The 26,899-nt window shown below is 46.5% G+C and overlaps 2 protein-coding genes across 5 annotated transcripts in view; one reads left to right on the top strand and one right to left on the bottom strand.

Annotated features, from left to right (window-relative positions):
• The first annotated feature begins 32 nt into the window (after positions 1-32).
• On the top strand, positions 33-2,424 carry coa3a (cytochrome C oxidase assembly factor 3a). The gene is made up of 2 exons (XM_088622730.1): positions 33-265; positions 1,681-2,424. The coding sequence occupies exons 1-2, from the start codon at positions 67-69 to the stop codon at positions 1,782-1,784; spliced, it is 303 nt and encodes a 100-aa protein (XP_088478856.1). The 5' UTR covers positions 33-66; the 3' UTR covers positions 1,785-2,424.
• A 238-nt stretch (positions 2,425-2,662) lies between these two features.
• LOC148638618 (serine/threonine-protein kinase WNK4-like) overlaps positions 2,663-26,899 on the bottom strand; it is a 70,578-nt gene continuing 46,341 nt past the window's right edge. The window contains exons 6-20 of one of the 4 annotated variants that reach the window (XM_088622724.1): positions 25,033-25,252; positions 22,845-23,250; positions 22,011-22,150; positions 20,296-20,369; positions 18,559-18,700; positions 17,389-17,505; positions 15,633-15,806; positions 14,797-14,851; positions 14,314-14,463; positions 11,089-12,005; positions 10,132-10,222; positions 8,303-8,772; positions 7,378-7,583; positions 7,144-7,238; positions 2,663-6,408 (exon numbers count right to left, since the gene is read on the bottom strand). In XM_088622724.1, the coding sequence (XP_088478850.1) occupies positions 6,389-6,408; positions 7,144-7,238; positions 7,378-7,583; positions 8,303-8,772; positions 10,132-10,222; positions 11,089-12,005; positions 14,314-14,463; positions 14,797-14,851; positions 15,633-15,806; positions 17,389-17,505; positions 18,559-18,700; positions 20,296-20,369; positions 22,011-22,150; positions 22,845-23,250; positions 25,033-25,252 (3,277 nt within the window). In that variant the 3' untranslated portion in view covers positions 2,663-6,388. The other 3 variants (XM_088622725.1, XM_088622722.1, XM_088622723.1) reach the window with 3 other exon arrangements.

Below are 26,899 nucleotides of genomic sequence, written 5' to 3'. Positions count from 1 at the left end.
TTGTTTTGGTGAGGGTTCAGAGTGGAAAGGTCGGTGTCTCCTCCGCCTCTCTCCTTCGGAACCAAGATGGCGGACCAGGGCTCTCAAGGGGAGTCGCAGGCGACCTTCGCCAAAAGGATCGACCCGAAGACGGAGCCTCTCACCCCGGAGCAGGCCCACCTCATCCGGAAAGTGGAGCTGGAGCAGTGGAGGAAAAAAGCCCAAAAGCTACGGGGCCGTAACGTGGTGACCGGCTTAGCAATCGGTGCCGTAGTAATGGGCATTTGTATCCTTGTGTGCAGTGCATCTCTACGCGAGGGTGCGATGAAGCTGACGAGTTTGGGTTCTCCCCTACTGTGTGCTTTCGGGGACGGGTAATGGGGGTCCCCCCATATGGAGCCCTGAATGTCTCTGTGGTGTCGTATCATTCTCTTCATTAAACGCTGTCGGAGTAAATGACGAGGTTATTGAGCAATGAGTAAGCAGCGCATACTGCGATGGCGTGTAGTGAATTATTTTATTTCATTGATAAACGAGGTTTTCGTAACCTGTAGATTATGCAATGATTAGATTACTACATCCGGTCAAACCAGGGCTGGGTTTCTTGGCGAGTGTGTTGCACGTCCGTAGCTTGAAAAGGCTTCCACCTGCTAAAACAATATGATTTTTTTAAGCCTCCCCACCCACCTGTTAATTGGTTTATCGCGCTTGGACCGCACTTTCTTTCCAGCTTGACAGGGACGTGTTTAACTTATTGATCACTGCGAACTGCGAAGGTCCAGTCACAGACACAACAATAAATGAATTAGCGGCTTTAACCGCAGTGAAACAAGTGTCCATGCCGTGTAGAAATCGGGTTCGGTACTGTCCTCACGTAGAAGAATTTGTCACCAGATGGTTCTGTGTCAAACATTTACGTAAATCGTTACTATAACGGTTGCAGATAGAAATGCACACAGGATAGAAAAGTCGACTTACACAAATACGAAGTTTAATTATTTTTTTTGCGAAACTGAAACGCTTAACGGTTGTGTTTATATCTGCATTTGTATAGAGATTCTGTTAACTTGGGTGGTCACTATGACAATCTTTCTAAACAAACCCCTGTAATGATGGAGCATGTGATTCAAGTGCTCAGGGGCTTCATGTGATGCCTTGCTCCAGTCTTACTGGGGGAGGTTGCACTGTTTTGTACTGGGATGCTCTTTGGATGCATTTGGTTTGTAGCTTAGGTCCACAGCCTCTGAATGTTATGCTTCCACACAGATAGCACCCTAGGTCCACAATTGAAGCCAGGACCCCAGCATTAGGCATTGACTTACTGTGCCACTCTCGTGTATTAATATCCCCGTTTTTCCTGGTAGTCGTTTTCCATTTCCTTTGTTGGTAATGCACAAGACTCGCTTGTTTGCTTTTATAAGGAGACTCTCTCTACATTATTAGTTTAAGTGAACAGCTGTATCGTGTGAATGAAAACAAATGTCTGTGTGGTGGAGTTGAACCGAGGGTCTGGTACCAGTTTGGAGTGAATATGGAGAAAACGATTGGTTATGTGTAAAAACTGAATTTAATGAAATAGCCGCCATGGAAATTTGAAGTAGTTGAATTTTTCTTTTGGTTGGTGTTTGCTGGAGGGGGCGTCACAGCGCACAGCCCTTTTAAGAAAGAAATGAGCGCCTTTGCCTTGACCGCTGCCCGCAGACGGCTACACTTTTTACTCGGTGTCCCAGGAGAAGATTCTGGACGAGCTGGACGAGGAGGCCAGGGTTGCGAGGATGAGAGCGCCAAAGACGTCGGCCAACTGAGACTCCGAGCTGCTCCGTTTCTCCCGGAGAAGGAACTGCAGCTGTGCTTATAAGAAATGCAGACTTTATCATGTTTTTCCCTGTCTCGGGGACAGGCTGTGCTTTCTTCGCAGGGACTAGGGGTAAAAAAAAATGGATCAGTTTTCTTTCCGTCAGGAATTGCTCGTGTGTATATTTCTGTTTTCTTTGGGACTGAAGGAGATCTGTCGAGACCGAAAGCCTGGAGAATTGGAATTGAATTCTGTAGACCAGTACATAACGCAGGCACCTCTAAGCCTGTGTCCTCTCTCATCCCCACTAGTGATCAGACTTGCAGCTGCTAAGAAGTTTCTATGAAAAAAATCTTTGTATAATATTCTGTATTATCGAGTGTACACTGGTAACATTTTGATCGGCTTCAGGCCATTTTCATCTAATCATCAGTGCAGACTAGCAACCGATTCGGCCTCTCGCTGCAGTGGAATGAATCCACATCGCTGCATGTCAGCAGGATCGTTCGAGCTGGATACAGGACTGAGTTGGCAAGTGATTATTACTGTTAAGTTGTAAACTCTTCTTCCTGAAAGGAAGCTAAAATTATGGCCTTTCTCCTGGTTTCATTCTGGATGTATTGCCACAATAAACTGGGCAGTCATGTTGATCTGTTGGCTTGGTGGTAGTCTTTGTAACCTTCCACAGCGCACTGCCATAACCCAGGGAATACCTGTTTTGTTTTTCTTCTTTTGTTCCTACATATTTTCCATGTTCATCAGTGTCCATAGATGAAGCATATGTTTTTTTTACCATAATTTTATTTTAGAACGGCCACGGTGTATGATACATGGAAACAACAGAGAACATGCTGAGCACCTTAAGACAAGACAGTGAGATGATGGGCATTTTTTTTTCAATTTAATATTTATTGGCCATATTTACAAATATGATTCAGAAGAACTTTTGCATTATCATAGTAAGAATCGAACTGTAAATGTTAAAAATAGCAGAACTTTGCAGGAAACAAACAAAAAAAAGGCACACACAGCATGGCAGTACAACAGCATTGTGTTTCCTGTTAACAAGATTGACAATATGACTCCCTATTTAAACATTCACAAAATAGAATTCTGATTTATCTTTGAATAAAGCGTTTTCTATAGCTAAATAGATTTTTATTTTTTTTAAACAAAACAATGTCAAAGTAATATTCCACATTGCTCTCTTAAAAAGTGTCCTAAGTCCTACATTCTTTTCTAATGTGCATACTGTAAGGCAATGGTTAAGAATTCACAGCTTCAATTATTATTAAAATGTGCAAGATAATTTCTGCATAGGCACACTTGCTACCGGCACAAGGTACTGGGTGGACAAGCTCCTAGGTCATACAATACTCTACAACAGACTCATTCTACAGTAAGACAAAGCCAGGAACATGTATAATAATTCAATTGCACTGGTATTGCTTAAAAATATTCCAGAATATTTATCCCATCGAAGAAAAGCCATGTTTTTTACATGACAACACTGCTGCAGTCACTGCAGAACAACACATAATTTGGTGATATTTCATGATTTCTGTGGAGTAGAAATCATGAAACATTTACCCTTACTGAAATGTGCATGAATTGGTTTGTTAAACATACTGTACTATTTTGTGGTAACCCTTCAGCAATTCATAAATTGCATTTATATATATTTGTAGAACACGATACATTAATAGAACTTTAAATGCTGTTAATCTGGTAGGAGGCGTGTTCCACAAATGATAATTGAATGGTTATTAACGCAAGTCATCATATTTCAATGATGTGATTAATACCTTTGCTTGCTGCAAACTATATATACAACAATATACAAACTATTGCTTTAAATGACTTAAATGACAGTAGATAAATTGGGTGTTTTTTTCCAATTTTTAAAAAGTCTGGTGAAAACTATAAAAAGGGCATTTGACAAGAAAAAACCACACTGGCTGCAGTGAGACAGCCTGTGAGACAGGTTTCTTACTTCCAGAAAGATATTAATTCTTTTTTTCCAGTAGTAAAGCCCAGATCCTGTTCTCCTGTAGCCCTGCTCCATTTCATTTGGGATTTTGCTGCCAAAAAGAAACTGGGCTGCTTGGGACTTGTCATTTGCCAGCTCTAACCACTGAGCTATGTTAGCACCAAGTGAACTCTAAAATAGGGAAATATCTGGGGAAAAAAGTCTTACAAATGAACAGAGCAGTGATTAATTTATGAAAAACAATCACGCTTTTAACAGAAGACAACACTGTTCTCAAAGAGTTTGGTGCAAAGTTTCTTTGCGCCTGAAAAAGAAAAGAAACATTCTACTTCGTGACACTTACATTTGGGTTAAAAAGTTACATAATGCCTGATGTCAGTTTTAATTGCCTTGAAATGTTTCCTTTTGATTTCCCTGAAGTAAATCCTTTTGAAACAAAAAAGGGCTGGCTTATTAAAACTTTCTACAGTAACCGCCTTCAATTAAGCACATGTAGTATTAAAACAACGGCCGGCGTTCATGTCAACCGATGTCTCTTGATAATGAGAATGATTTTGAAATGGTACTGAGGTCTTTAACAGATTCTATATTGTAATTAGAGAACAGACCTAACAGTCAAATCAATTAGTAAAGGTCTTAGTCAAACTATTCTAGATAAAAATGCATCATGAAACACCTAACTAGAGATATGAAGAGGGTATAAAGCTCTTAATCCCACACTCTAATATTCTGTAAAATCGACCAATGGTGACAACAAATCCATACAGAATAGAGCACATTCATTCATTCTCCAGTATTGACACCAATCACTTAGAATACGATACAAATATCAAGGGGGTTGTACACCATAACAGGATAATCTGACCAAACCTCTGCAACTGTACAATATCTTGTTCCAACATATAGAGCTGATGGCAAGGCTATTTACTGACAATGGTATTGCACAATTATGTATTGAGCCCTGCTACACTTAGTAACTTGACACACATTGGAGTACACAACTCCAAGCACATAACTGAGCAGACACCAACACAGCAGCATCCTGCAAGCTGACACAGACATACACATACAGATGGCTGATAGCCTAGAGAGGCATGGAAGAGTTGTGGAAATGCTGGTCAACTCCACTGTGCTTGGGAGAGCTTGTTCTAATTTGGAAGGGCTTTAAAAACACAGGACAAGGGACACAGTGAGGAGAAAGGGCTCCCAGCCAAGGAGCCTGTTTAATAGTAGGTTTGGCCCTGTGACTCTGTGAACAGTATAGGACAGAGTGGTTGTCATTGGCACATTTAGTTAACTCAAAAAAGAAAATAAGAGTAAATAATGAACTTCATTTTAATCGCATTTTACTGTAGCCTTTTCCACAGCACCTTCTTTAAAGTAACTCCTTTAAATATATAGTTTGCTAATTATCTCAATTATGCTATTTAAAGGGCTTATTAATTATAGTCCTTCACGGTAATGAACAGGAAAGTGTTGAGAAACTGATGTAGACCTACAGTCCCTAAGAAAAAAATCACAGGTCAGTTTTTTTTTTAAAGAAAATGCTGCATGTAGCATTTAGGAGATGCTTTTTAGCTTTCATCGAGAAACTTGGGGAGAAATATTAAACATACTGAACTGAGCACGTGATTGCTTTTTATTAGACAAAAACAGACACTTTATATTTCATATGAGCTATCTCATATGTGAGATGCCAGACTGACCAATAAAAAGTACCTTATTTACTTTGAACACCAAAAAGCCTTTTTCTTACACACTAGCAATATAAAATACGTGCACCTCTTTAGAGCTGTAGTCTTTCAGGTAACAGTGCCCAGTGACTGTATTTCTTAGAACACAAAGGGCACGTTGTTCAGATAAAGATTGAAATGAGAAAAAACCTTCTGTATCCTGACCCATAAATGAAAATATATTGCATTTCACTCCAATCCTCCACTTCATAGCAGACGAACTAAAGACGAGAACATATGTACACTCTAACCTGCCTCTTGAGCGACAGACTGCTGCAAAAATGCTGGAGCTACACAAAGGACGTAGATGCCTGATGTACAAAGGTTGCTATTAATTAAGATCTGAAAATGAAGAGAGAAGAGCTTGGTCTCCCCTGGAGGCTGATACTCGGCTACAGACCCAGAACATCTTTCTAAATGGACGGGAGCCCTGCGTTCATCCCTCAGTTGTGGTTGTAATTAGAGTTTCCTCCATGAGCAGTGACCGGATTGCGATTGTTTGTGGAGAAAGGGTCCCAGAGATGAAAGGGGTGATAATAGTTTCCTTTTCTTCTCCTTAAAGCCACTCAACGAAACCCCCCGAGCCCCGGAAACGCAATCCCCATCAGCCGATCAAAGGCAAGCGCTGAGGAGTATCAGAAGCATGCAAATTCAGTGAGCCACTCTTGGGGCCACACTAAACACTGACCTGGTAGAAAGGCAGGCAGCTCCTTGCAGAGCTCCTTATCAGTGCCGGCCACCCCATTCTTCAGTCCTTTTTATATTTTAATGTTTGATCATTAAAACAGAATCCCTTTTTACCCAGACAGCACAGAGCTGCACCTTTCACTGCCTCCTGCTCTGCGGGGAGAGCTGCCCACTTCACAGTTCAGATGAGGTAGTCCAGAGAGATCACCAGCCAGGGCTTCTCACTGGGACAGGAGAGCGCTACAGATTACACTGGGATCGTGTCTTTGTGTTAAAATAGCAATTCAAACCATGCACAAGATGTTTTACATATTTAAATCTCTTTCCTTTTTAAGACTTATACATTTGTAGGCTTTTTTTTTACTTCTTTCTCATTAGGTTTAGTAGATCCATTAGCTATTTATCCAATATTCATAAAAACAGAGTGTTATTAAAGACTATCTTGGTCCAACAAGCCCCTGTTTTATTTAACCTGTACTGGACCCAAGCTGACTTGGCTGTTGGAGATGACTGCTGGGCACGCTCTGTTCTTTACATGCTCTGTGTGTGTGGACATGCTCTGTTCTTTACATGCTCTGTGTGTGTGGACATGCTCTGTTCTTTACATGCTCTGTGTGGGTGGGCATGCTCTTTTCTTTATATGAACCGTTTGGGTGGGCATGCTGTTCTTACATGCTCTCTGTGGGTGGGCATGCTCTGTTCTTTACATGCTCTGTGTGTGGACATGCTCTGTTCTTACATGCTTTGTGTGGGTGGGCATGCTCTGTTCTTTGCATGCTCTGTTCTTACATGCTCTGTGTGTGTGGACATGCTCTGTTTTTACATGCTCTGTGTGGATGGGCGTGCTCTACTCTTTACATGCTCTGTGTGGGTGGACAGGCTCTGTCGTTTACATGCTCTGTGTGGGAGGGCATGCTCTGTGCCGGGCATGCAGTCTTCCCTCACAGAACAAGCCTCACCATTCTGTTGTAGTCTGAAGCGAAGGTCACTGCTTTGCTCGAGCGCTCCTGGGATCCACTGCTGCTCCCACTGAAGGAATTCTTCCGCATAATCCCTGTGACCAGAACAGCACAGCACGGTCTTGTAATGTAACTCAGTACAGCTGAACACAGCACCGTGGAAGGCAATCATGTCAGATACAATATAAAGGGAGCAGCTAAAGAGCTTTAGCTGAGACTGAACAGCTTCTTCACCTGAAGGCTGCACGATCTCCAGTCTCTGAAGGCTGTTCCTCCGAGAGGGCGTGAACCCCCCACTTTTCGACAGGCGCCTCTGCCGGCTCGACAGCATGGCAGCTGGGGATACGATTCCCGGGGGAGGCACCTTCCCCATCTTCTCGTAGAGCTCCTCGATCTCCCTCTTCTGGATGGCCTGCAGGGTCTGCACCTCTGACAGGTGCCTGGGGAGAGTGGGAGGGACAGAGGACAGAGGAGGAGTGGTTATTAGTCTCTCAAATTGAGTAGATTGGTACCAACTACAAAAAAAATCTAGGGGTTTGAAGAACTGGAACTGGTCATATGCTAGGTCTCCCATCACTTCCCCTGGTCAGATCAATCACCAGCTCCAAATTTCACCAGCACACAACGGAGATGAAAAGGCGCCACCGTTCAATCCCACACCTCACTCCCCTCATCAGACCCTCAATTTAAGACAACGAGATAAGCAGGTGGTGTGGTGGGACTGTGCTGAGCAGATGCAACACCATGTAGAATACACCGTGTCCTGTTCAGGCAGGTTTTGATGCTAGTTGGAGGTGGGTTGGTGGGTGTTCCCAAAAAGTTTGGACAGTGTGTTTAGCACTATTGAAAACTACGAAAAGGGATGGTTCTTTCTTATACTGGACTGTGGTTATGTTGATGTTTGCCATATTCCCTTTTCCCCACATTCACAAAAAACACAAAATACAAAAAGAGAGGGCCATATAGAAAAATCTAACGTTAAATCACTTTTCCTACAGCTTTCACTTGTGGGGTTACCCCCACGCTACTGAGAGAGCGTCTCTGTGAATCTGTCCTGTCCCGAGAGGAGCTGCTGTATGTGCTGAGGCCCACGGTGAAACAGGGAGTGGGCTGGTCAGGGAATTCCCAGTGGGAAGACCGGACCGGACCGGACACTCACTTCTCCCGGAGGACCTGCAGCTCTTCCCACATCTCGTCGTCGTCGCTCTCGGTGTCGTCGCTGCTGAAGAAGGACGTGGTGCAGGTGTAGTGCATCCACACGCCCAGCGGCGCGCTGCCCTGAGGGCTGCCCGTGCCGCCGTCCCACGCCCGGCTCTCCGCCTCCTGCGGGTGGGCAGGGAGGCCGGCGCCCCCCCCTGGCCTCGCCCCGCCCCCCTCCTCCTCCTCCTCCTCCTCCTCCTCCGGGCCCCCCCACCCCCTCTCTTCCTCCTCCTCGCTCTCCTTGCCGGTGGGGCAAGTTCCCGACAGGACCGCCCCCGACAGGGAGGTGGCGGGACTGGGCTCCGACTCGCCCTGCTCCTCTGTGCTGCTGTCCGTGTCGCTCTGCCCGGGAGGGACGTGCGCCACTGTCTCCGCGGGGGGCTCTTCGGAGGGGGTCACCTGGAACCTCCCCACTGTCCGCGTGGGTTTCTGTTCTGCAGAACAGTCCGAGCAGAGACAGAAAGAGCTTAGTGTGCAGAGCTTAAGCTCTGTGGTGAAGGATCTGTGCCTGTGGCTGGAAGGTTGCCGGTTTAAATCCCTCAGCTGGCAGAGCAATCCTACTCCGTTGGGCCCTTGAGTGAGGCCCTTAACCCCAGCTGCTGCTCCTGGGGCGCTGTATAAATGGCTGACCCTGTGCTCTGACCCCAAGCTTCTCTCTCCCTGCCTGTGTGTCTCATGGAGAGCAAGTTGGGGTGTGTGAATAGACAAATTTCTAATGCAAGAAATTGTATCTGGCCAATAAAGTGATCTTATCTAATGTGGAGAAACACAATATAAATCTTCTACTGAAAAAATCTAACTAATCATTAACTGACAGCGTTTAAAGCTTTGTGATTCAGCACAGTGGTGTTTTTACTCTGAAACACTTCAGACTGGTTACAGTGGGTTCTTGCTGTACAGAAATGAAAAAGAAAAGCGCAGAAATGAAATGCAGAAACTGTGTCCACGCATCAGACGCAGGCGATATGATCAAACCAACTCATCAAAACAGAGGCGACTTCAGGGGTAATATTCATTAACCTTCCAGAGACGGCGGTGACTTCAGCAGTATCAGAAAGAGCCACGAGGTGGCAGAAGAAGCCCCCTTTTTTTGAGACCTGCTCCAAGAAAGCCTGCAGTCTCATGCAAACATCAAGAACAGCAGGGCCAGCAGGGCCAGCGCTGGGAGCGGGAGGCTTGGTTTTAGCTGTGTATAAACACGAGCAGGCGGAAACCATGAGGGTACACTTCTTGCAGACTCTTCTGACCCTGTCATTCCAGCACTCATGCTTAAGGGCAAACAGAGGACTCGCACCAGAAGGCACAATCCATGGAACATTAAATAGGAACGCTTCATTACACAATTTGTCTGATAACAGCTGACGCAGGTGGCTCTGCTTATAGCTCCAAAACCAGCAAGGGTCACTTTTACCCGGGGTGTGGAACACTTCCTTAAAACTACTTTGCCATGGTTTTGAACCATTCATTATTCGGAGGGACAGGCTCAGACATAATGGGATTCATGCCAAGAACGGAGAGTATACAGTTCAAGGCACATAAAATCAAACTTTAACTTAAACATATCAGGATGTGACGCAGTCTAAAACACATTTGAACATTTGTATTGCGAAGGGTAAATCAGATTTTCTGTTTTCAGATGCAGGGTGATTAAATGCCACTCGTCTTTTCCCGCCCCACAAGGGCAATGTTTTGGATTCCACAACTATTCCTAATAAATGGCAATGAAATGTTTCTGGGACAGAAATGCTGGAACGTGTTGACCAACACAGGCTACCACACTGCTGTTACCTTCGCAGACAGGAGACAACCGGGTCCTGCTGGTGCTGGCACTGGGGTCGCAAACGATGATGGGAGAGGCTCTCGGATTCAAAGTCAGCAACTTTCAATAAAAAAAAAAAGTATTCCACCTTCAACAGGTTTGATAGCAGTTCCATGTTTTTATTCTCTTTCTAGATCAGATGCTCACGTTAAATCTGACAGAGATGATTTCTTCAAAGATCTGCTACTGTCCTGCTTGTGCCATTCACTAGGTAAAATCTCAGGAACAATAACGGCTTGAATTCCACAAGATCTCGAAATATATTTGCAACCCAGTTGGCTTATGTTGTGTTGGTGGGCTTTGGTGTGCAGGACTGACCTAGTCCTGGGTCTTGGGATCTGTGCTGCCCAGAGAAGTCAATGGAAGCCTGCTTCATGCTCCTCAAATGAACTGGGCACTGCTGCCACTTCGAGACGCTACACTAGGGTTCTCAGATTCAGCTCCCAGATGAGAGTCTCCTGGTTTTTGTTCCACCCAACCTTTAATATGTCTTACTATTAACAGTGATTATTTAATTAACTGCATGACTGTAATGCTTCTAACCAGATAGTGTTTTTTAATAACTGTGCTTATATCATAAATATTTTGAGTAATCAATCAGCTGTAAAAGACGTTAAGAATAATCTTATACATGTCCAACTAAGTTATTTTGATTAATTGATTCCAGGTCCATGCATTTGTCTGGGGCGGGGTTCCTAATATTTCTGCCAGTGAATAATTGTTCTTGTTAAAAGAATTCCCTGGCGCGCACAAGGAGAAAGAAAATGCGAGTATGCTGTATTTAAGTATACATATACAAACACAAGTTTATAGCATTCTCTTTAAAAAAACAATCAGTCAACATTATTCAAAGCCGACACATGACAAGAGCTTTGCAGAAGGAACAGTTCGCAGCCTGTCTGAGGGCTGCAGCCTCAGAAACTCACATTGTTGCTCAGGCTGTCCGGTGTGGGGGTGCTGGGGGATGCCGGGACTTGGGGCTGCACTTGGGGTGCAGGGCTCCCCGTCCACTCCGAGAGGGGTGGTGTGAGTGCCTGGGCCCCGTGGACCTGGGCGCTGGGTAGCGAGCTGGGGCTCGCCGGGGAGAACGAATGGGGTGCAGTGGGTACCCCTTGGATGGGCGGCTGAATCGCACTTTGTGGGGTGCTGGGGGGCGGATCCCGCAGGGCAGCACCACCGTGGCTCGTGCGCGCTGGGGCGAAGCCGGCCTCTTGGACATCGGACAGGCCCAGCCGCAGAGGGGGCATCTGAGAGTGGGGGTCGGGCTGCACACTCTGGCCTGTGAGCGTGCCAGCGTGGTAGGCAGGCTCGCCGGCCAGCGCCGGCTGCTGGGTCGTGTAAGGAGTGTGGTACCCCTGCTGCAGGCCCATATGCGCAGTCATGTGCTGATAGGTGCTGGGCGAGGGCACGCCCAGGGTCAGGGGGCTGGGGCTGGGCATGAAGGAGTGCGCCACACTCATCGCCAGTGACAGCACATTGGCCAGGGACAGCAGGGACTGGGTCTGGGGGGGCCACAAGCTGGGAGGCTGCTGCTGCTGCGGGGGAGACATGGGGCTCCCGTCACCCGCGGGGCTCATGTGCTCCCCCTGAAGGGGCAGGCTGGGGGAGCCCGGAGTAGACGGAAAACTCTGGGGGCTGCTGCTGGGCAGCGGGGATAAGGCCTGATGCCCCAGCGCGTGTTTCGGGGAGCCAGGGTTTACGGGATAGAAAGGGAAGGTGCTGCCCGGGATGTAGGGCGGAGAGGGATAGTGCTGGAAGGGGGACACTGGTGTCGTAGGCACTGTGTGAGGAGCCGTTCCCGAGCCGTAAGGCAGAGCCGTCTGATGGAACACGTGACGGGACCCTGCAACAGGAGCAGTCACAATTAGCGGACAGCGAATTGACACAATTACTGATCATTCATGATCTACCTTCCGGAGACCTGCAAAACCTTCCTGCAGAAACCCGGGCGGGTCTACTCCAGCCTCAGGCCTAAGCAAACCATGCTCAATTGAAATAAGGAAGGTAAAGGAACAATATTCCATTTTACAGCTTTAGAAACCGCATCAGTAAAAACATCAAGCATAACCATCAATTCTGTGTTCCCTGCTTATCGTTCAAAACAAGCACTCGTGGCTTGACTCACAGGCATAAGAAAGTAAGAACTTTCTTCTTACCATAAGTCCGCTTGTTCCACACACCCACAGCTTCAGCAAGTACCCAGACAATAAGGCAATTTGATGGCAACAGACACAGTCATTTTCTGCTCACGTGGCTCCATGTGCGGACTAACAGGAAGGAGCCCAGTAAAAAGCAGAAGAGCTGCTCTTGTCATGTCTTGCTTGTTCACTTAAGAAACGAATAGAGTCTCTTAATAAGAACAAACAAGCAAGTGTTGCGCATCACCAGCAAAGGAAGTGGAAAACAACTGCCAGGAAAAACAGGGATATTAATACGCCTTGGCGACACGCTGGCGCAGTGGTTAGCATTGCGGCCTTGCAGGTGCCCTGGGTTCGGCGGAGTTTGCATGTTCTCCTCGTGTTCACACTTCCTCCGGGAGCTCCGGGTTCCTCCCACAGCCCAAAGACGTGCTGCTAAGGCTAACTGGCCTGTGGGGTGTGCGTGTGTGCATGTCTGTGTTTGTATCTGTCTGCCCTGCCATGGACTGATGTCCCATCCAGGGAGTACCTTGCCTTGTGCCCCTTGCTGGCTGGATTAGGGTCCAACTTCCCAGCGACCCGGAACTGGACGAAACAGTTCGAAAATGGATGTATGGACGGATTAATACCCTACCTCTTCAAAGTCAGACACTGTATACATAAAAAGGGTTCTTTCTTGAACTTTCATTCATTATATTCCTATTTGTCGGTTGTCTTTGAGGTGTTGTATTTTTAGGTTAAATGACTTTCTTTTGCATTCAGAGGCTGTGGATCCTGCAGCTCCTATTTAAGGCCTCCAGACGCTCCTTTCTCTCAGGAACACCTAGACAGCTGGGGCCTCTCTCTGCATGTGCTTTCACAGCCAGCCAGCTCCATGTCCAATAAGGCACTGTAAAAGGAACCCCCATTCCAAGCTCAGTGAGGCTGGTTACCTTCCAGGAAGCTACCTTATGCCCCCATGAACATTACAGTTGCTCACAAGAATCCCCTGGCTTCACAGGCCCTGCGGTGTTCACTGATGTTGTCATCAACTCCTAAGAAGTGAGCGCAAGCCAAGGACTGGAAAATCATGTACTGTTTGGACACCGGTTTTTACTGCCGCAAAGGAAGCCAATATTGTGACATTTTAAAGTTATAATTAATAACGCATGTTTATTTATAACTGGTTATATAATTTTTGATGTACGTGGTTAATACTCTTTTTGCTCAAGGGACATTAAATCACCGGAGAGAGAGTACTTGTCTGTAGCACATGCGGTTTTTCAGCACCACAGCAGCCAAAAGGGGGTATTTTTTGTACAGCTTCACTATTTACCCCTACATGTGCACACAACCCAGGGATGAGCAAATACGTCTTAGGTGCCGTTCAAATAAAAAGACGCTGGGAGCATCACTTGATTGTAGCCAACAGGTATGATTTCTAAACAACAGTGAAGCATTCCGATCTCCTCATACAACACATATAGGATACATATTTCTTCAGGCTAAGCCACTGAAGACACTCCACCCACTGCGACCTGAGAGCCATCCGTAAAAAGCAAAATTTAGACACTTTGGTCAGATGTTTGCTTTACTGCGATTTTACAGTTTGGACTTCTTTAAGAAAACGAAGAGAACAAGCTTTCTTGGAGAGTTTTGGGAATATGCGTTACAATGCTCGGCAGGCCCTGTCCTTGAGCAAAGGGCTCTCTAGCAAGCAGCCAGTGGTGAGGTAATTGCTCATGTGAGGCTCCTGGAACACAAAAACAGAGCCAGGCTTTGAGGTGCTGTGAGGGGCTCTGAGGTGCTGCAAAGGTGCAGGCGTTCCGCTAAGCGCTAAGACAATATTCCCGAGAGCTTGGAGCGGCCCGCACCGCACAACGAGTTTTTAATACCCTGCCAAGACTTTCCAGACTGCTTCCTTTGTATGGGCCAGTCCCGTGGGAGCTGTTTCGGGGGGCTCTGGTGAAGTGGGGGCAGCAAAGGCTCGGCAGAAGACAATCCCGGGTCTCTTTAGTGCAGGCGCTGCCATACCTGGGTTCTGGTGGAAGGACTGGGAGCGCGGGGGGAGTCCAGGTGAGGTAACGTCTGAACCGATGAAGAAGGCCCCCTCTGGCACCGGGCTGCCGGCGGAACCGCGGTCTGGAGACGGTATCACCGGGCTGGGGCTGGCACACCCAAACTCTGCCGACAGACAAACGCTCTCAGTCGCCCCCATGACAATAAGAACGGCAGCAGCAGCAACAGGACTGACGCGAGCAGGCATGTCAGCGCTCGGGTCTGTCCAGAGCTTTTCGCCAAAGTCTAAAGAAAAATGAAGCGCTAAGGAACAGCGTGAGGCAACCTCTCACACATGGAAGGCGTTCAGCTGCAGAAATGGAGAGCACAGCGTACACTTAATCCCGTTTCAGCGTGCAAACAAAAGAGCCTTTTTCTTTTAGCTTGCAGCACTGGAGAAAGCACGTTACTTGACTCAAAATTCCCTGCTTCCAAAAGTTTCCCTTTAAAGGGACCTACCAGGCAGTGAGGATGAGGAGTGGGTTCGAGCCAGTCCGTATGAGTGCAGGTTGGGCTGGAAGATGGCAAAGGAGAGTGATTACAGGCAATGGGTGAATGTCACAAAACATTATCCGCTTAAGTTCGCTGGCAGGCTACACCCTTGTAAAAGCACAGCAGTATGTAGTAAAGGACAGTACATTTGCGGTACGATTACAGTAAAGCACCCCTTTGTTGTTGCAAGTATGTGATCTGAATTTCCTGAAGCCACACTGATGAGGGAATCTTTCCAAAGCCTGCGCTGAAATGATGGCTCTGCAGAGTTAGCAGGATCAGGCCCTCACTTAGCACCCTGCTCAGAGGAGAGGAGTACATCCTGGAGGCTTCTTTGGTGAAAGACGCCTGGATTCAATCAGCAGATCACAGAGTCGTGCTGATCGCGTGCCAAGAAAGGCTTCAATTTCAGCCAAGGTAATTACACACTGCTCAGCAAACGGCAGGTCTCAGGAGCCCCATGAAATCACAAAATGTTCTTACTTTTTTTAGGTCCTGACAGTGGACTTTTGTTTTGTTTTCTAAATTACAGTATATGGGATTGTGCTCTTGGATGTTAAATAGGAAAATTAGCAAGCAATGTACCTAGAACTTCAGCTTTATAGTGTACTACAGTAGGAACTGGGACGTTCTGATCTCTCCGTTGATCTCGACAGTGCCCTTTGCAGTAATAATAGTGCCTTGTGTCCAATTAAAGAGCCCCAAATGCCCATCAGGGTATCCCCAGAGTGTGTTTAACCAGAATCAAACTACAGACCCCTGTCCGATCAGACTGGGTCCTCCGCCAGCGTCCCCCGACTGACCTGCGATGCGGACAGACTCCCGGCCCCGCTGAGGTACGGCAGCCGCAGCCCCGCCTGCGCGTCCGCGCGGCCCTGAGCCTCCTTCCGCATCAGGGCCTCGGCCCGCTTGATGATGTCACGCATGCGGTGGATGAAGCCCTCCTGCTCCGAGGGCAGTATGAACTCGTTGTGCACCTGACAGACACAAAAGGGCACAGAGACGGGTAGTTCAGCGAGGAAGAGGCCGGCATGCCGGAGTGGTTTTGTGGGCCTGGTGCTTGTTTCCCGTGCTGTGCCGGGCCTTGCGTGGACATCACCTCCTCTGCGAGTGCTGCTGTGTGCATTGTTTTGCAAATTAAACATGTCATTTTGCTTGTGCACATGTGAAACAGGTTGTTTTTCTGTGCACAGGCCTTACCAGTTTCATATCCTACAGTCACCAGAGCCTGGACAACTACTCAGAAGGTTTATTATAAGACTGAAATAGCTGCTGATAAAGAGATTGTAATTAAGTGATTTAGATTGTACTCACAAGGCCATATTAATACTACAAGCTTTGAAGAAGTAACAAGTACTGTATGTAACGTAACAACAAGCATAAAACATATACAAACACAGAATGAAACGGCACTACTTGACCTACATATAGAATCTGGGGCAGATGTTCGAGCGGATGGATATTTAAACCATGGACAAGAGGAAGTATTGTTAGGAAAACAGAATTCTCCTTCAGAGTGCTCATTTTAATATGTAGGTCTCTGTTTTTCTGCATGTAAGGCAGACAGCTACCTGACAGCTAATGGACTCTGTCACCACCTTTTAATTTGGTTCAGATGCAGCACTAATAAAATTCTCCCTTTATGAGCTCTGTGGAGTCCTGTGTTGCCAAGATTCCCTGATAAACATCAATCCACTGTGGACAAAGGCAACAACCAACTGGGATACAGAATTCAGGGATACACAGCAGAACATACAGAAGCAGTAAAACTACATAGGACAGTAAACCTTCGATTTACTTTTGATTTGGAAATTTTGATTGTCTTTTCAACTTACAGTATGTCATGTTATTTTGTTCTGACAAGATCTGCAGTCCTTACAGTCTGGTTGTCTAGTGGTGACGTGACACAGAAACAGACCTTGATTAATTTAAATGCTTAATCTGTATAATACTTAAAGCTGTTTGCACCCAGAGAAACACATTTTCCTTGTGCCCTGCCAACATATACTGTGGATTACTTCAGTGCAATTTGTCATTCAACACCTTCCAGCACCTTCTCATAACCACTCACCTGTTGCAACGGCACCTGTAGATATCTGCCCCACCCCTGCTGCCTGCCCTGCTGTTCTGCACCGATTTCATCGCCTCGCACAATACATGAAAATGGCTCAATATTTCAACCACATTGCAACCTGCTAGGTGTAACGGATTGCACTACAGCCACTCAAACACCACAACAGCTACTAATGGTGACAATAATACAGCAGCGCTAACAGCTGGGATTGGTTTTCGTTGAGGGGTCTGGTTTGCCTTCATCTTCGAAAAGCATGTAAATGAGGGTAGCCTAATTGATCTGGTTTGGTTTCCTGGTCTCCTGCTGGACTCCCTACCTCATTATTCACACAGAATCAGAGTGTCTTAGCGCCTCTCCTACCAGCCACCAGTTCTGGGTATGGGAATACAGGGTGCCCGTGGTGCAGGTTTAGGGTTCATGCTTTTAACGGCCCTTTCTCGTTCCTGAACAGTCTTGTTTGGGCTGGGGTGTCCGGGGGCGCTCACCATGACGGCCGCCATGTCCTCTGGGCTGTCTCCGTCCAGGTCGAACTTGAAAGTCACCATCTTGTTGTTGTGCGTCTGCAGCTGGCACTCCACCACCCTGTCCACTTTGTCCGAGAGCTGTGTGGAAGAGGGGAGACGGAATTTGCTCGAAGGGAATTGGAATTTGCCAGCAGGGAATTGGAGTTGAGGTGAGCAGTGTTTCACACCTGCTTTGTAACTATACAGTACGGATGCCAAGAGGGTAAAATTGAGCTATAGGCCACCTATGAACAAAAACTTGGCATTGCCCTCTCTGACAACTAGTATCATGAGAATTTATGTTTAACAGCCTGTGAGACAAGCTCCCCGCTCATTAAAAGATGCCGTCTTGGGGAATGCTCTGCTGAGGTCCAATTGATACTATTTTCCATTCAGGACTTTGGCTTCCAAGATGAATGGAAAGACAGGAGAGAAGCTGAAGAGTCTGACTTGTAATGGGAAAGAGAAAGAACCCCGTTCAATTCATTTCCTTGTACTTCTGGTGACAATGAGGTCTGCTGTGGGAATGTGTATTCTCTTCTGTTCACTGGGGTGGAGGGCGTGATTATCAGAGCCCTGGAGGCTGTAAGTGAGCTGAGGAACGCAGGGATCAGGGCAGGACCATGCTCTGCTTCCCTGCACTGCTTTCCACTTAAAGTACAGGCACTTCAAGACACGCACATGTATTCCATTACAATATACTAAAATGCACAACCTAATCGCAATCTCCTCATTGACAATAAGATAAAGATCACCATTAATATCAAAGGCTAGCAGATGGTAATTCATATACAGTAGCACATATGTAATATTAAAAATGTACCTACAGTATAGCATGGATTAAATGTGCCTACTGGACTGCAGTGCAAATCTAACCTTGAGTAAGAGGGGGGAGTTCAAGAGTTATTTACTCCTGATCAGAAATTGCTTTGCCTCTTATGAAAATAAACGCTGCAAGATACAAATTCAAAAAGGTCTTAGCATTGCATGGATAACTGGTTGTATTTTTGGGGGGAATTGCAAAACATTTTGTAGCAAAAAGGCTATTCTGTGTCTTCAAAGGACATTCTGCAAAACATGTCCACATTGTCCTACTCGGATGGCAGCAGGTCAGCCAGGACGGCCCTGGCAGTGCTGCTGCTGTGCTCTTACGCTGGTGATGCGCAGTCGAGACCGGGTCCTCCTCCTGGAGAGCTTGGCAGCGGTGCGCTTGGCCTGAGGCTTGGCGTTCCTCTCCGACCCCGGCAGGCCCTCGCACCCGTCGCTCAGGCCGGACGTCACATCAGAAGCGTAGCTACAGGATGTGATGTCACATGAGAATCGGTCAGCTGCCCGTTGGCCCGTCTGAGGAGCTCGGCAGCAGGATCGATGAGAAACCGCACTTCACCGTGTTTCTCCTAACAGGCTGGCTGAAACGCACTGGCTCAGAGCACGAGTTAATCCCTATGTGTTCTAGACATCCTGGCCATGATGGTGGGTGAGCTCCAGTCAGCCAGGGTCCTTTTAGGGGAGCCCTCTCACAAGACCAATAACAGATCAAGCTCCTCTTTCATTTGCCAATTCGCAGCTCTGGTCGGAAAGTCAAGATATGTGGCCTCACCACAGTGGAAAGAGGAGCAGTGCAAAAACAGACAGACTTCCTGTAGGAAAGCGCCTTCCCATCAGCCCCCTGCAGGTCCAAGGTCCACACAGCGTACCAATGGGAGCTAATAAGAATCACTGCTTCTACAGAAACTATTACAACTAATACATATTTGGAAAACCTGATGGTCATATACTGTAGCTATATATTTTTGAATGGTAAATGTTTTCACGCTCTCATTAATTGAAAACCTATCACTAATCATTTTGAGGTGCAAAAAGTTCTTAGTGGATTTACCTCTAAATGTAAAGTATTCCATGATTTCAAAGTCTAATATTTATTTTAGTTGTGTGCAGAGTACTTCTAGAACTGAGCCTTGAGTGCGTTTCAGCACTGAAAGCCCCTGGTCTGATCCATGTGAAAATGCATCCCCCAGGAGCAACCCATTAACAGGCTCTTCGCTCAAAGGAAACGCTCATTATTAAAGCTTTCAGCGACCACGCATCCCTCCATCCGGTGTAATTAAACACAACATTAGAAAGGTTTCTGGGCCCATACTAACTGAGACAAGCATCTTCCAGTGACTAAGAAAGACGGCGCTACTCTGAAGCCATTACATGTCAGAGGCCTGGGGGAGCATTAAGTGTGTGATTTAGCACAACGCAGCACACAGCAGGCTGCAGCACCTTCCTCTAAACAAGTGACATCAAAGACACTTCAGCAGGAACAACACAATGTTGTTGTCCAGCTGTGAAATGCAATAAGACAAAATGGACTGATAGTACTCATTAGCTTAAAAGGTTCATTGTGGGCTTCTATTTCTCTCTGGCACATTTTTAAGGCATATGATCCTGCAGACTTGGGCTTAACACCCATCAACGTTTACTTAGCTAACCCGTTTTTTCCAGCTGTATTCTCTCCTGCAGTATCTAAACAGCTGGGCAGGGCTGTCTGCTGAACTACATCAAACCAGACTGGCGTACTCTTGCGAAAGAAACTTTAATCCTTTCATCATAAAAACCCCAAACAAAAAAATCCCTTTAGCACTGAACACAACATGTGCTGCAAATTGTAACCTATAAACAACATACTGCAGGAAAATTAAAAATACGATCAGGCAGATTGTGCAGGATCTCGAATTTTAATGTTACTAGGCATTACATGGCATTTATTATACAGAGTGAACTTTATTTTCCAGTTTATGCTTTGCAATTTATTTTAAATGATCATGCGGCTAGACAGCGGGTTAGTGTGCTGTGTATTGAGGAGGCAGGGTTAAAGGTTAAGGGTTAAAGGCAACAGGTTACCTGTCTACTGGGGAGGAAAAGCCACTTATTGGTCCGGACTGACCTCGCTCCAAATCCTGAGACACTGCAATGCTCTAGGGAGAAAACAGCAGCAGACAGACATAAGTGTGGTTTACATCTGGAAAAGAAAATGATTAAATATAAAAATCAACCGATGTCTTGGGTACAGCATCAGATACAGAACATGCAGGAGGACAGTACAGCTGGCCTACTGAACAATGAAGGACCGTTACAATGTAAGATTGTGCATAAATGTATAGGTTCTTCCCAGCTACAGGTATTTCAGAAGTGACATAATACCCCCTGAAATCCCGATAATATAAAACTCTGATGTGGAAGAGGAGCCGGTCTTTTGTCCTGGTGGAGTTTTCTGCTGTCTGAGCTCAGAGCCCCTGGGAAACTGGGCTAGAACCCGCCATTGGATCGGGAGAGCTACACCCGACACACGTGTGCATCTCAGCACAGCAACACTTGTGCTGACAAAACCACTGCTTCTGCGGAGAAGACAACTGTGGAGCGCAAAAACAAAAGAGTCCAAGACGCCAGATTCTCTTCCTCGTATTTTCTGTTCTCTTCAAAGGACAGCAAAAGAGGTCAGGGAAATAACACTGCTGCAGGCACCGTCTCAGAGAGATAGTGATAGATAATGAGCCCCAGCCAGATACAGGAGACGTATTAAAGCTGAAACACGACAGACTCCCTGGCGAACACAGCTGTTCGCACTGCCAGCGCACTGGAGAGCAGCTCCACTGGCTGTTAGCGCTGCCTGATCCTTACTCACTCCATTGTCTTCATCCTTTCACTTCCCTGCACACGTCCAGCTTGATTCCTGCAACTGACTCTTCGGAAGACGAAACGTGAATGGAATGAGGACACTAGAATGGTTCTAATTCAGTCTCTACCTCTCCTCGTGAAAGAAGCCAGGGTATCGGTTTCAACAACTCCCACAACCCTTTGGGTAGAGGCATGCATCCCGTTCTCATTTTTTCACGCAGTTTCCACTTCTGCCCTCTGTTTCATGTTCATTCATGTTCATTCTAAAGGAACCTGCTAGGTTGACTTTGTCAATGCGTTTGGGGATTTTGAATAGTCTTCTCTGTAGAAATATAGAATGTTCTACGTAATGCATTGTTCCTAAAGAATACAAACGTATCACCATACCAATACAGCTGTCTTGAGGCCACTAGGAAGACACTGAGCACTGAAGCCTGTGTTACACTGACTTATTCCTCCATCTTGTTTTCCTGTACGCAGGCTTCAAGCAGGAACATTCAAGAGGTCACCTTTATTCTTTTAAAAAGCATGCACAGCAGTTATGGAGAACAGCTTTCTTATGACATCTCTAAAACGACAAGTGTGCATGGCTGTCAAGCTATCCCTGCACTGCCTCTCGTGCTTGCTTTCTCACACGTCCCGGCCTGCTTTCATCGGGGCGCAGCTTTGAAGACCCATTTGAAAAGCGGCCAACGTCAGTGGTACACAAACCCACGCTCCGCACGGCTTGTTTTAAAAGTGCGGCAACGATCAGCAACCTGTCTCGAGAAACGTTAACTTATTTGGTAAAAAAAAAAAGGGAAAGCTAAAAATACACAGGGACTCAGAGAAATGACCGTCCTTGTTTTCAGAGCCCAGTCACACGGCGGTAAGGAGGTGTCCCTCTGCGGCGATGTCGACGGAACGCTCTGCGGGCTGAGCCAAGAGGAAAGGCTGCTCACCGAGGGGAATCGGAGGGCAGGGACGGGGGACATTTCGGTGGGGAAGCAGCCCACGGACACCTGACTGGGCGGCTGTGCGGGCCTCTCCTGGGGGTCCTGGAAGCCCGAGGAACTGAGGTACCCGTCCGTCTCGCAGTCGGCTGCCAAAACAACACGGAAACACGGGCAGGCGTTGGCAGGCAGTGTGGACAGACGGCCTCGGTGGAAACACGAGCCCCCAGGGCGCGGAGGGGCCAAGAACGACAAGAACGAGCCCAGCTACGGCTGATTTCAACAGCTTGGACCCCAACCAGGAACACACAACACCACCGGACTGCTCCAGCATCCTGCGCTCCTGGTTGGTCTCGCTCTGGCTGGCAATCATTTCTGCTCTTTACTACTGTCATGCAGAACCATGCCGCATTGAAAACCACTCCCCGTTCTGAATGAGCTTGCTTAAATTTGTAAATGAACAACTAGTCACCTTCGCCTCCTCTGTTGTTAAAGCCTTTGTAAAGCCACAGCCAATCAATTGGGTAATTTACTTAAAGAAGACACTGACAGCACACAGATGAGATAAGAACCAGTAACAGCCTAAGGCCCAGTCACTCAGGAGTCACTCATGCTGATAAATCAGGTACCTCCAGACCTATTTATTCATCTGACTGTTTTTCTTCTGAAGTCTTGGAGAATTAAATCATTAAAGAAAACTGGAAAGCCTGCTGGATGGTGAATCTGATGGCCTATCATGGGTATAGCCACTCTCCCACGATCACCGAGTCTTTTCGTGACTGCTGGATTAAATCATGGCAGTGCTTATTTTAAAATGCAAAGGCAACATCTGCGGTCTCTCACATGTGGCAGAGGAATAGCTGGTGTGGCGAATGTGGTAGTGCTGGTGCTGGTCGGCCTCTGGCTCCTCGGGCTCTGGGGGGCAGCTGGCGTTGATGCCAGAGTCGGCCGAACTGGTGGCAGGGGAGGGGAGGGAGCTGGAGGGGGTGAGAGGGGGCGGGGTGCACGGGATAGCCCCTCCCCCCGCCACGGCGGAGCTTTCTGAGGGCTGGCCATTCAGCTTCAGGAGCACCTGCTCTTGCTCCGCCCCTTCCTCCTCCTCCCCCCCTCCTTCCTGCTTCCTCCTCCTCTTCAGTTCCTCGGCCAGTCGCCGCTGTTTCTCCCGCTGTCTCTTGATGGCCGTCACCCGGTCCCGAATGGCTTTGGCCACTATTTTGTAGTCGGCTTCACACACAAAACCGAGCACCACCTGCCCAAACACGGGAGACACCGTCAGTGAAGGACTCTCCACAGTGGAGCCCAAAGTCTATCCAGCAAAGGGCATTTTTACACCTTCCTCACACACATACTGTCCCCACGTATTATTATTAATAGGATTATTATTACACTAATTACCTAATATTAATGTCTTGCATTCCTATGAATTCAGCGCTGTCATTAAATCTGTACCAAGTTCTTGTTTTTATTTTTTTTTTAAAGGTGAATTGTGAGAACAAAGGGGCTTTTCCAAATTAGAACAAGAATTACGACATGAGTTCTAGGAATGGCAAGTAAGAAGGTGGGAAAAAAAATGTTCTCATTAAATCAAAAATGACTTCTGACTTTCGACAGCAGAGGCCAGTTTTATAATGGGTTTCTGCACCATTATATTATTAAACGCATGACCTTCCTTCTCCCTAAACCCTGAGCAATGTGCTAGAATTTCCCTCGTGACCGCTGTGCACTGCAGAGGTATGGTGACGTCTTGTATTAGCTGATCCATCTCAGATCACAGGCTAAATATAGGCCACACCTACATGTAGCTGCTCTGAAAAGACACAGAGGCCTGTGTTCACTGCACACCAGCCACTTCATGCTCACATTGCTCTTTTAAATAAGTTTACTGTGGTATACACTATCCCTATAAACTCCACAGTGTCCCAGAGAACCATATCACAATGAAACAATATTAAAACCTGATGTATAGTCACATTGTCAACTGTGATGTTTTGACACTCTGCTACCCTTTTTTTTTACAAATCTTTCAATGTCTTAGAATAGATTAAAATATTATCATAGAACTGTAGGAAGCATAAAGTGACAAGTGTCACGGAAAACTGTAAGGAAACAGTAAGAAGAGCAGGGAAGAAAATGTGCTATATTGTATGTGTGTTAAAACCATCAAAGCTGTAAGAATACAGCGCAAATAAAACACTGTGAACTAAGAGTCTGTGGTGTTGTACTGTTTGAGTGCGTCTAGCTTCGAATACTCCAAACACAAGAGTCTAGAAATACACGAAGAGTCAAAATAAAGAGCTGGAGAGTTAATAAAGCTGTTTTATAGCCGTTGCCAATGTCAGCTCTCTTGTAATGGGTCGACTGTGGTAAGGGCTTGAGGTGGGGTTTATTTGCACCCTATGGGATTCACATTTTTGTGGCTTAATCTGAACTTTATTAGAGCTCATAAAACAAATCCCTTTCAAAAACAGGGGAGAAGAAGATTTCATAACTGCTCTCCCTTCATGTGCCTTTTACCAACAGCAGTTGCATCATAAATGAGCTTTTATATCAGATGCAATCCCTACAATCCCCACTGTGTCCCACCGAAGCCATTTCTTTCCAGGGGGAGGTGGATTAATATAATCGGACAACATCTTGGGCGCAGAGGAGATTGAGGAGGAGATTGGGAAAAAAAGGCTGAGGTCCCGCTGTTTTTTAGGGGTCAAATACTTGCATTTCAGGGGGACTAGAAACAAACCAATGAATCAAGACTTTAAATAAAAAATCCCATTTGCCCATTAAATTCGTGTTAAAGCTTGTATTTGTTCTTAACTTTAAAAATGGGCTTTCAGGACGGTTTGGTAGAAATGTTATATGTGAAATGTAAAAAAAAAAATTGAATTTCTTCTGATCAGCAAGAGCAGAAAACGGTGCAATGTAAGAAAAATCGCTTCAGTGGGACAAAACAAGTGCCCACGGAGAGACACAGGGGTTGGCCTACAGTAGGAACTTCCTCCTTCAGCTTTCCTGGCCATTTCCTGGTGTTCCTTACCATCTCCTGCGCCACCTCCTCCGGCACGTCCTTGTACAGCTCAAACAGGAACTCGATGGCGTTGTTGTCCTTGTATTTGCCGTGCAGCTTCTTGGTGTCGTCCATGCGCAGCCAGAGCTTCAGGCCCGACTTGACGTAGTCGTCCTCCTCGGCCAGCTCCACGTGCACGCCATTGTTCTCCTGGAAGAAGGTGTGGTCCAGCAGGTCCTGGATGGTGTACCTGCCGCGGGTGGGGGGAGCCGGAGAGCACTTAGAGTCTGCTGGAGCACAGAGGCGTTTCTTTGTGACGCTCTGTAATGCTGCACAAATATCTGCAGGGTGCTTGACGCTTAAGCGAACTGTCCCACACATTGTGGAGAAAAGATATGGGGCTAACACACACATAAGACAATGGGCAAATTTCTCCTGGAGAATGACAGCAAGCTCCACACCAGAGGAGCCTCATCATGGCCTCTCTCGGTGTGGCCATCATCGTCCGTGTCCTTGCAGGGCTGCATGCATGGAAGACCATGGGACAGTGCTGCATGGAACTGCCCAGAGACCATCGCTGCTGCCCTGAGGAAGATGGTTGTGTGTGTACAGAATTTTATTTGAGGTCCAAGTGGGGCAGGTGTGTCAGCTGCAAATGAGCAGGCAAAGAAAGAATAAAAAAACATAACAACTGTGGAGTGCTCTTCAAGCGTGTGTCTGTGCTCTATCATGTTCACGTTGTGTGTGTCTCACACATTTTGTTCCTTACCAAATTTCATTGCTCAGCATTGCACAGTTTTTTTCACCTTTGGAATAGGTCACCTGTCTTTTTATTCTCTAATTATAGACAACAAAGGAACAGGTGAAGGTTCATTCCGTGCTGAAAGGTAATGAAAAGAAACACGACATTTCAGCTGTGGAGCCTTCTTCAGGTGTGTTTATACTGTTTTCTTTACCTTTCAGCACGGAATGAACCTTTACCTATTCCTTTGCTGCCTGCGCAGGCTGAAGCAGTTCCCTACTCGAGCCTCACTAATTATAGACATTGTACATAAATGCCTTCGTGGAAAAACTAAAAGAATACCATATGAGACAGGGGTCTAATGAGACATCTCACAAGACAAAAGCAGTTGCATCATATTCTGGGTTTCACTGCACCCTACTGTAGATCTATGGCTTAATTAACTGGATAATGGACAAAGCACCTTTCTCCAGGTCCCAAAACATGTTGTGCGTACTGCCCCTTCACTCAAAAGTGTATCTTTTAAACATGTACCTCTATCCTTTCTTATAAAATCCTACATACGTCCTGTTGAGAAAAGATCAATCACGTTAATGAAGGCTGGAGAGGACTGTAGCTTGAGTGTGTTATCGCTCAGGGACAGGACTACGGAAGCAAACATCAAACAGGAATAATCCTGCCGAGGATTTTAAAACATCCAGTCAGATAATCCCTCCGGGCGAGGGAGGGAAAGATGGCTTTTGTGCTCAGCAGACAGGTGGATGCTGCTTTGTTTTGCAAAGACTGCGCATTTGCGAACGAACAAATCGAGCCCGCAGTCCGATCACTCTTCGATCAGAACATCAGCGGAAGACAAAAGCAACCAAAAACGCTCTGATATTTTGTCCTAATAAAATGAAATGGGACAGACACAGATTCCACAGAACTCCTCTGGCCCAGGTCTTTACATGAGAAAACCGGCCTACAAAGTGCCCCAGAGTGAACAGTTTGCTCATAGCTTCCCCACATAAAAAACAGATACAATACCTCTGAACGCAGTTGCATAAAGTGTCGTAACACCTGAACAGTCAATAAACTATATGATTCTTATCCTTCCTCCTGTCATTAGAAATCCCTTGTAATTAAGATAATTGACAGAAGTGGAATAATTGTCTA

This window comes from Lepisosteus platostomus, chromosome 28 (genome assembly GCF_059453375.1).
Source record: "Lepisosteus platostomus isolate fLepPlt1 chromosome 28, fLepPlt1.hap1, whole genome shotgun sequence".
Taxonomy (NCBI): Eukaryota; Metazoa; Chordata; class Actinopteri; order Semionotiformes; family Lepisosteidae; genus Lepisosteus; species Lepisosteus platostomus.
Note: the sequence above shows the minus strand (reverse complement) of the source record. Positions and strands in the feature narration are given on the sequence as shown.

Coding starts and splice junctions, on each gene's coding strand:
- coa3a (XM_088622730.1), top strand. CDS start 67: ATGGCGGACCAGGGCTCTCAAGGGGAGTCGCAGGCGACCTTCGCCAAA. Junction 266..1,680: donor TGCCGTAGTAATGGGCATTT/GTATCCTTGTGT, acceptor CGCTGCCCGCAG/ACGGCTACACTTTTTACTCG.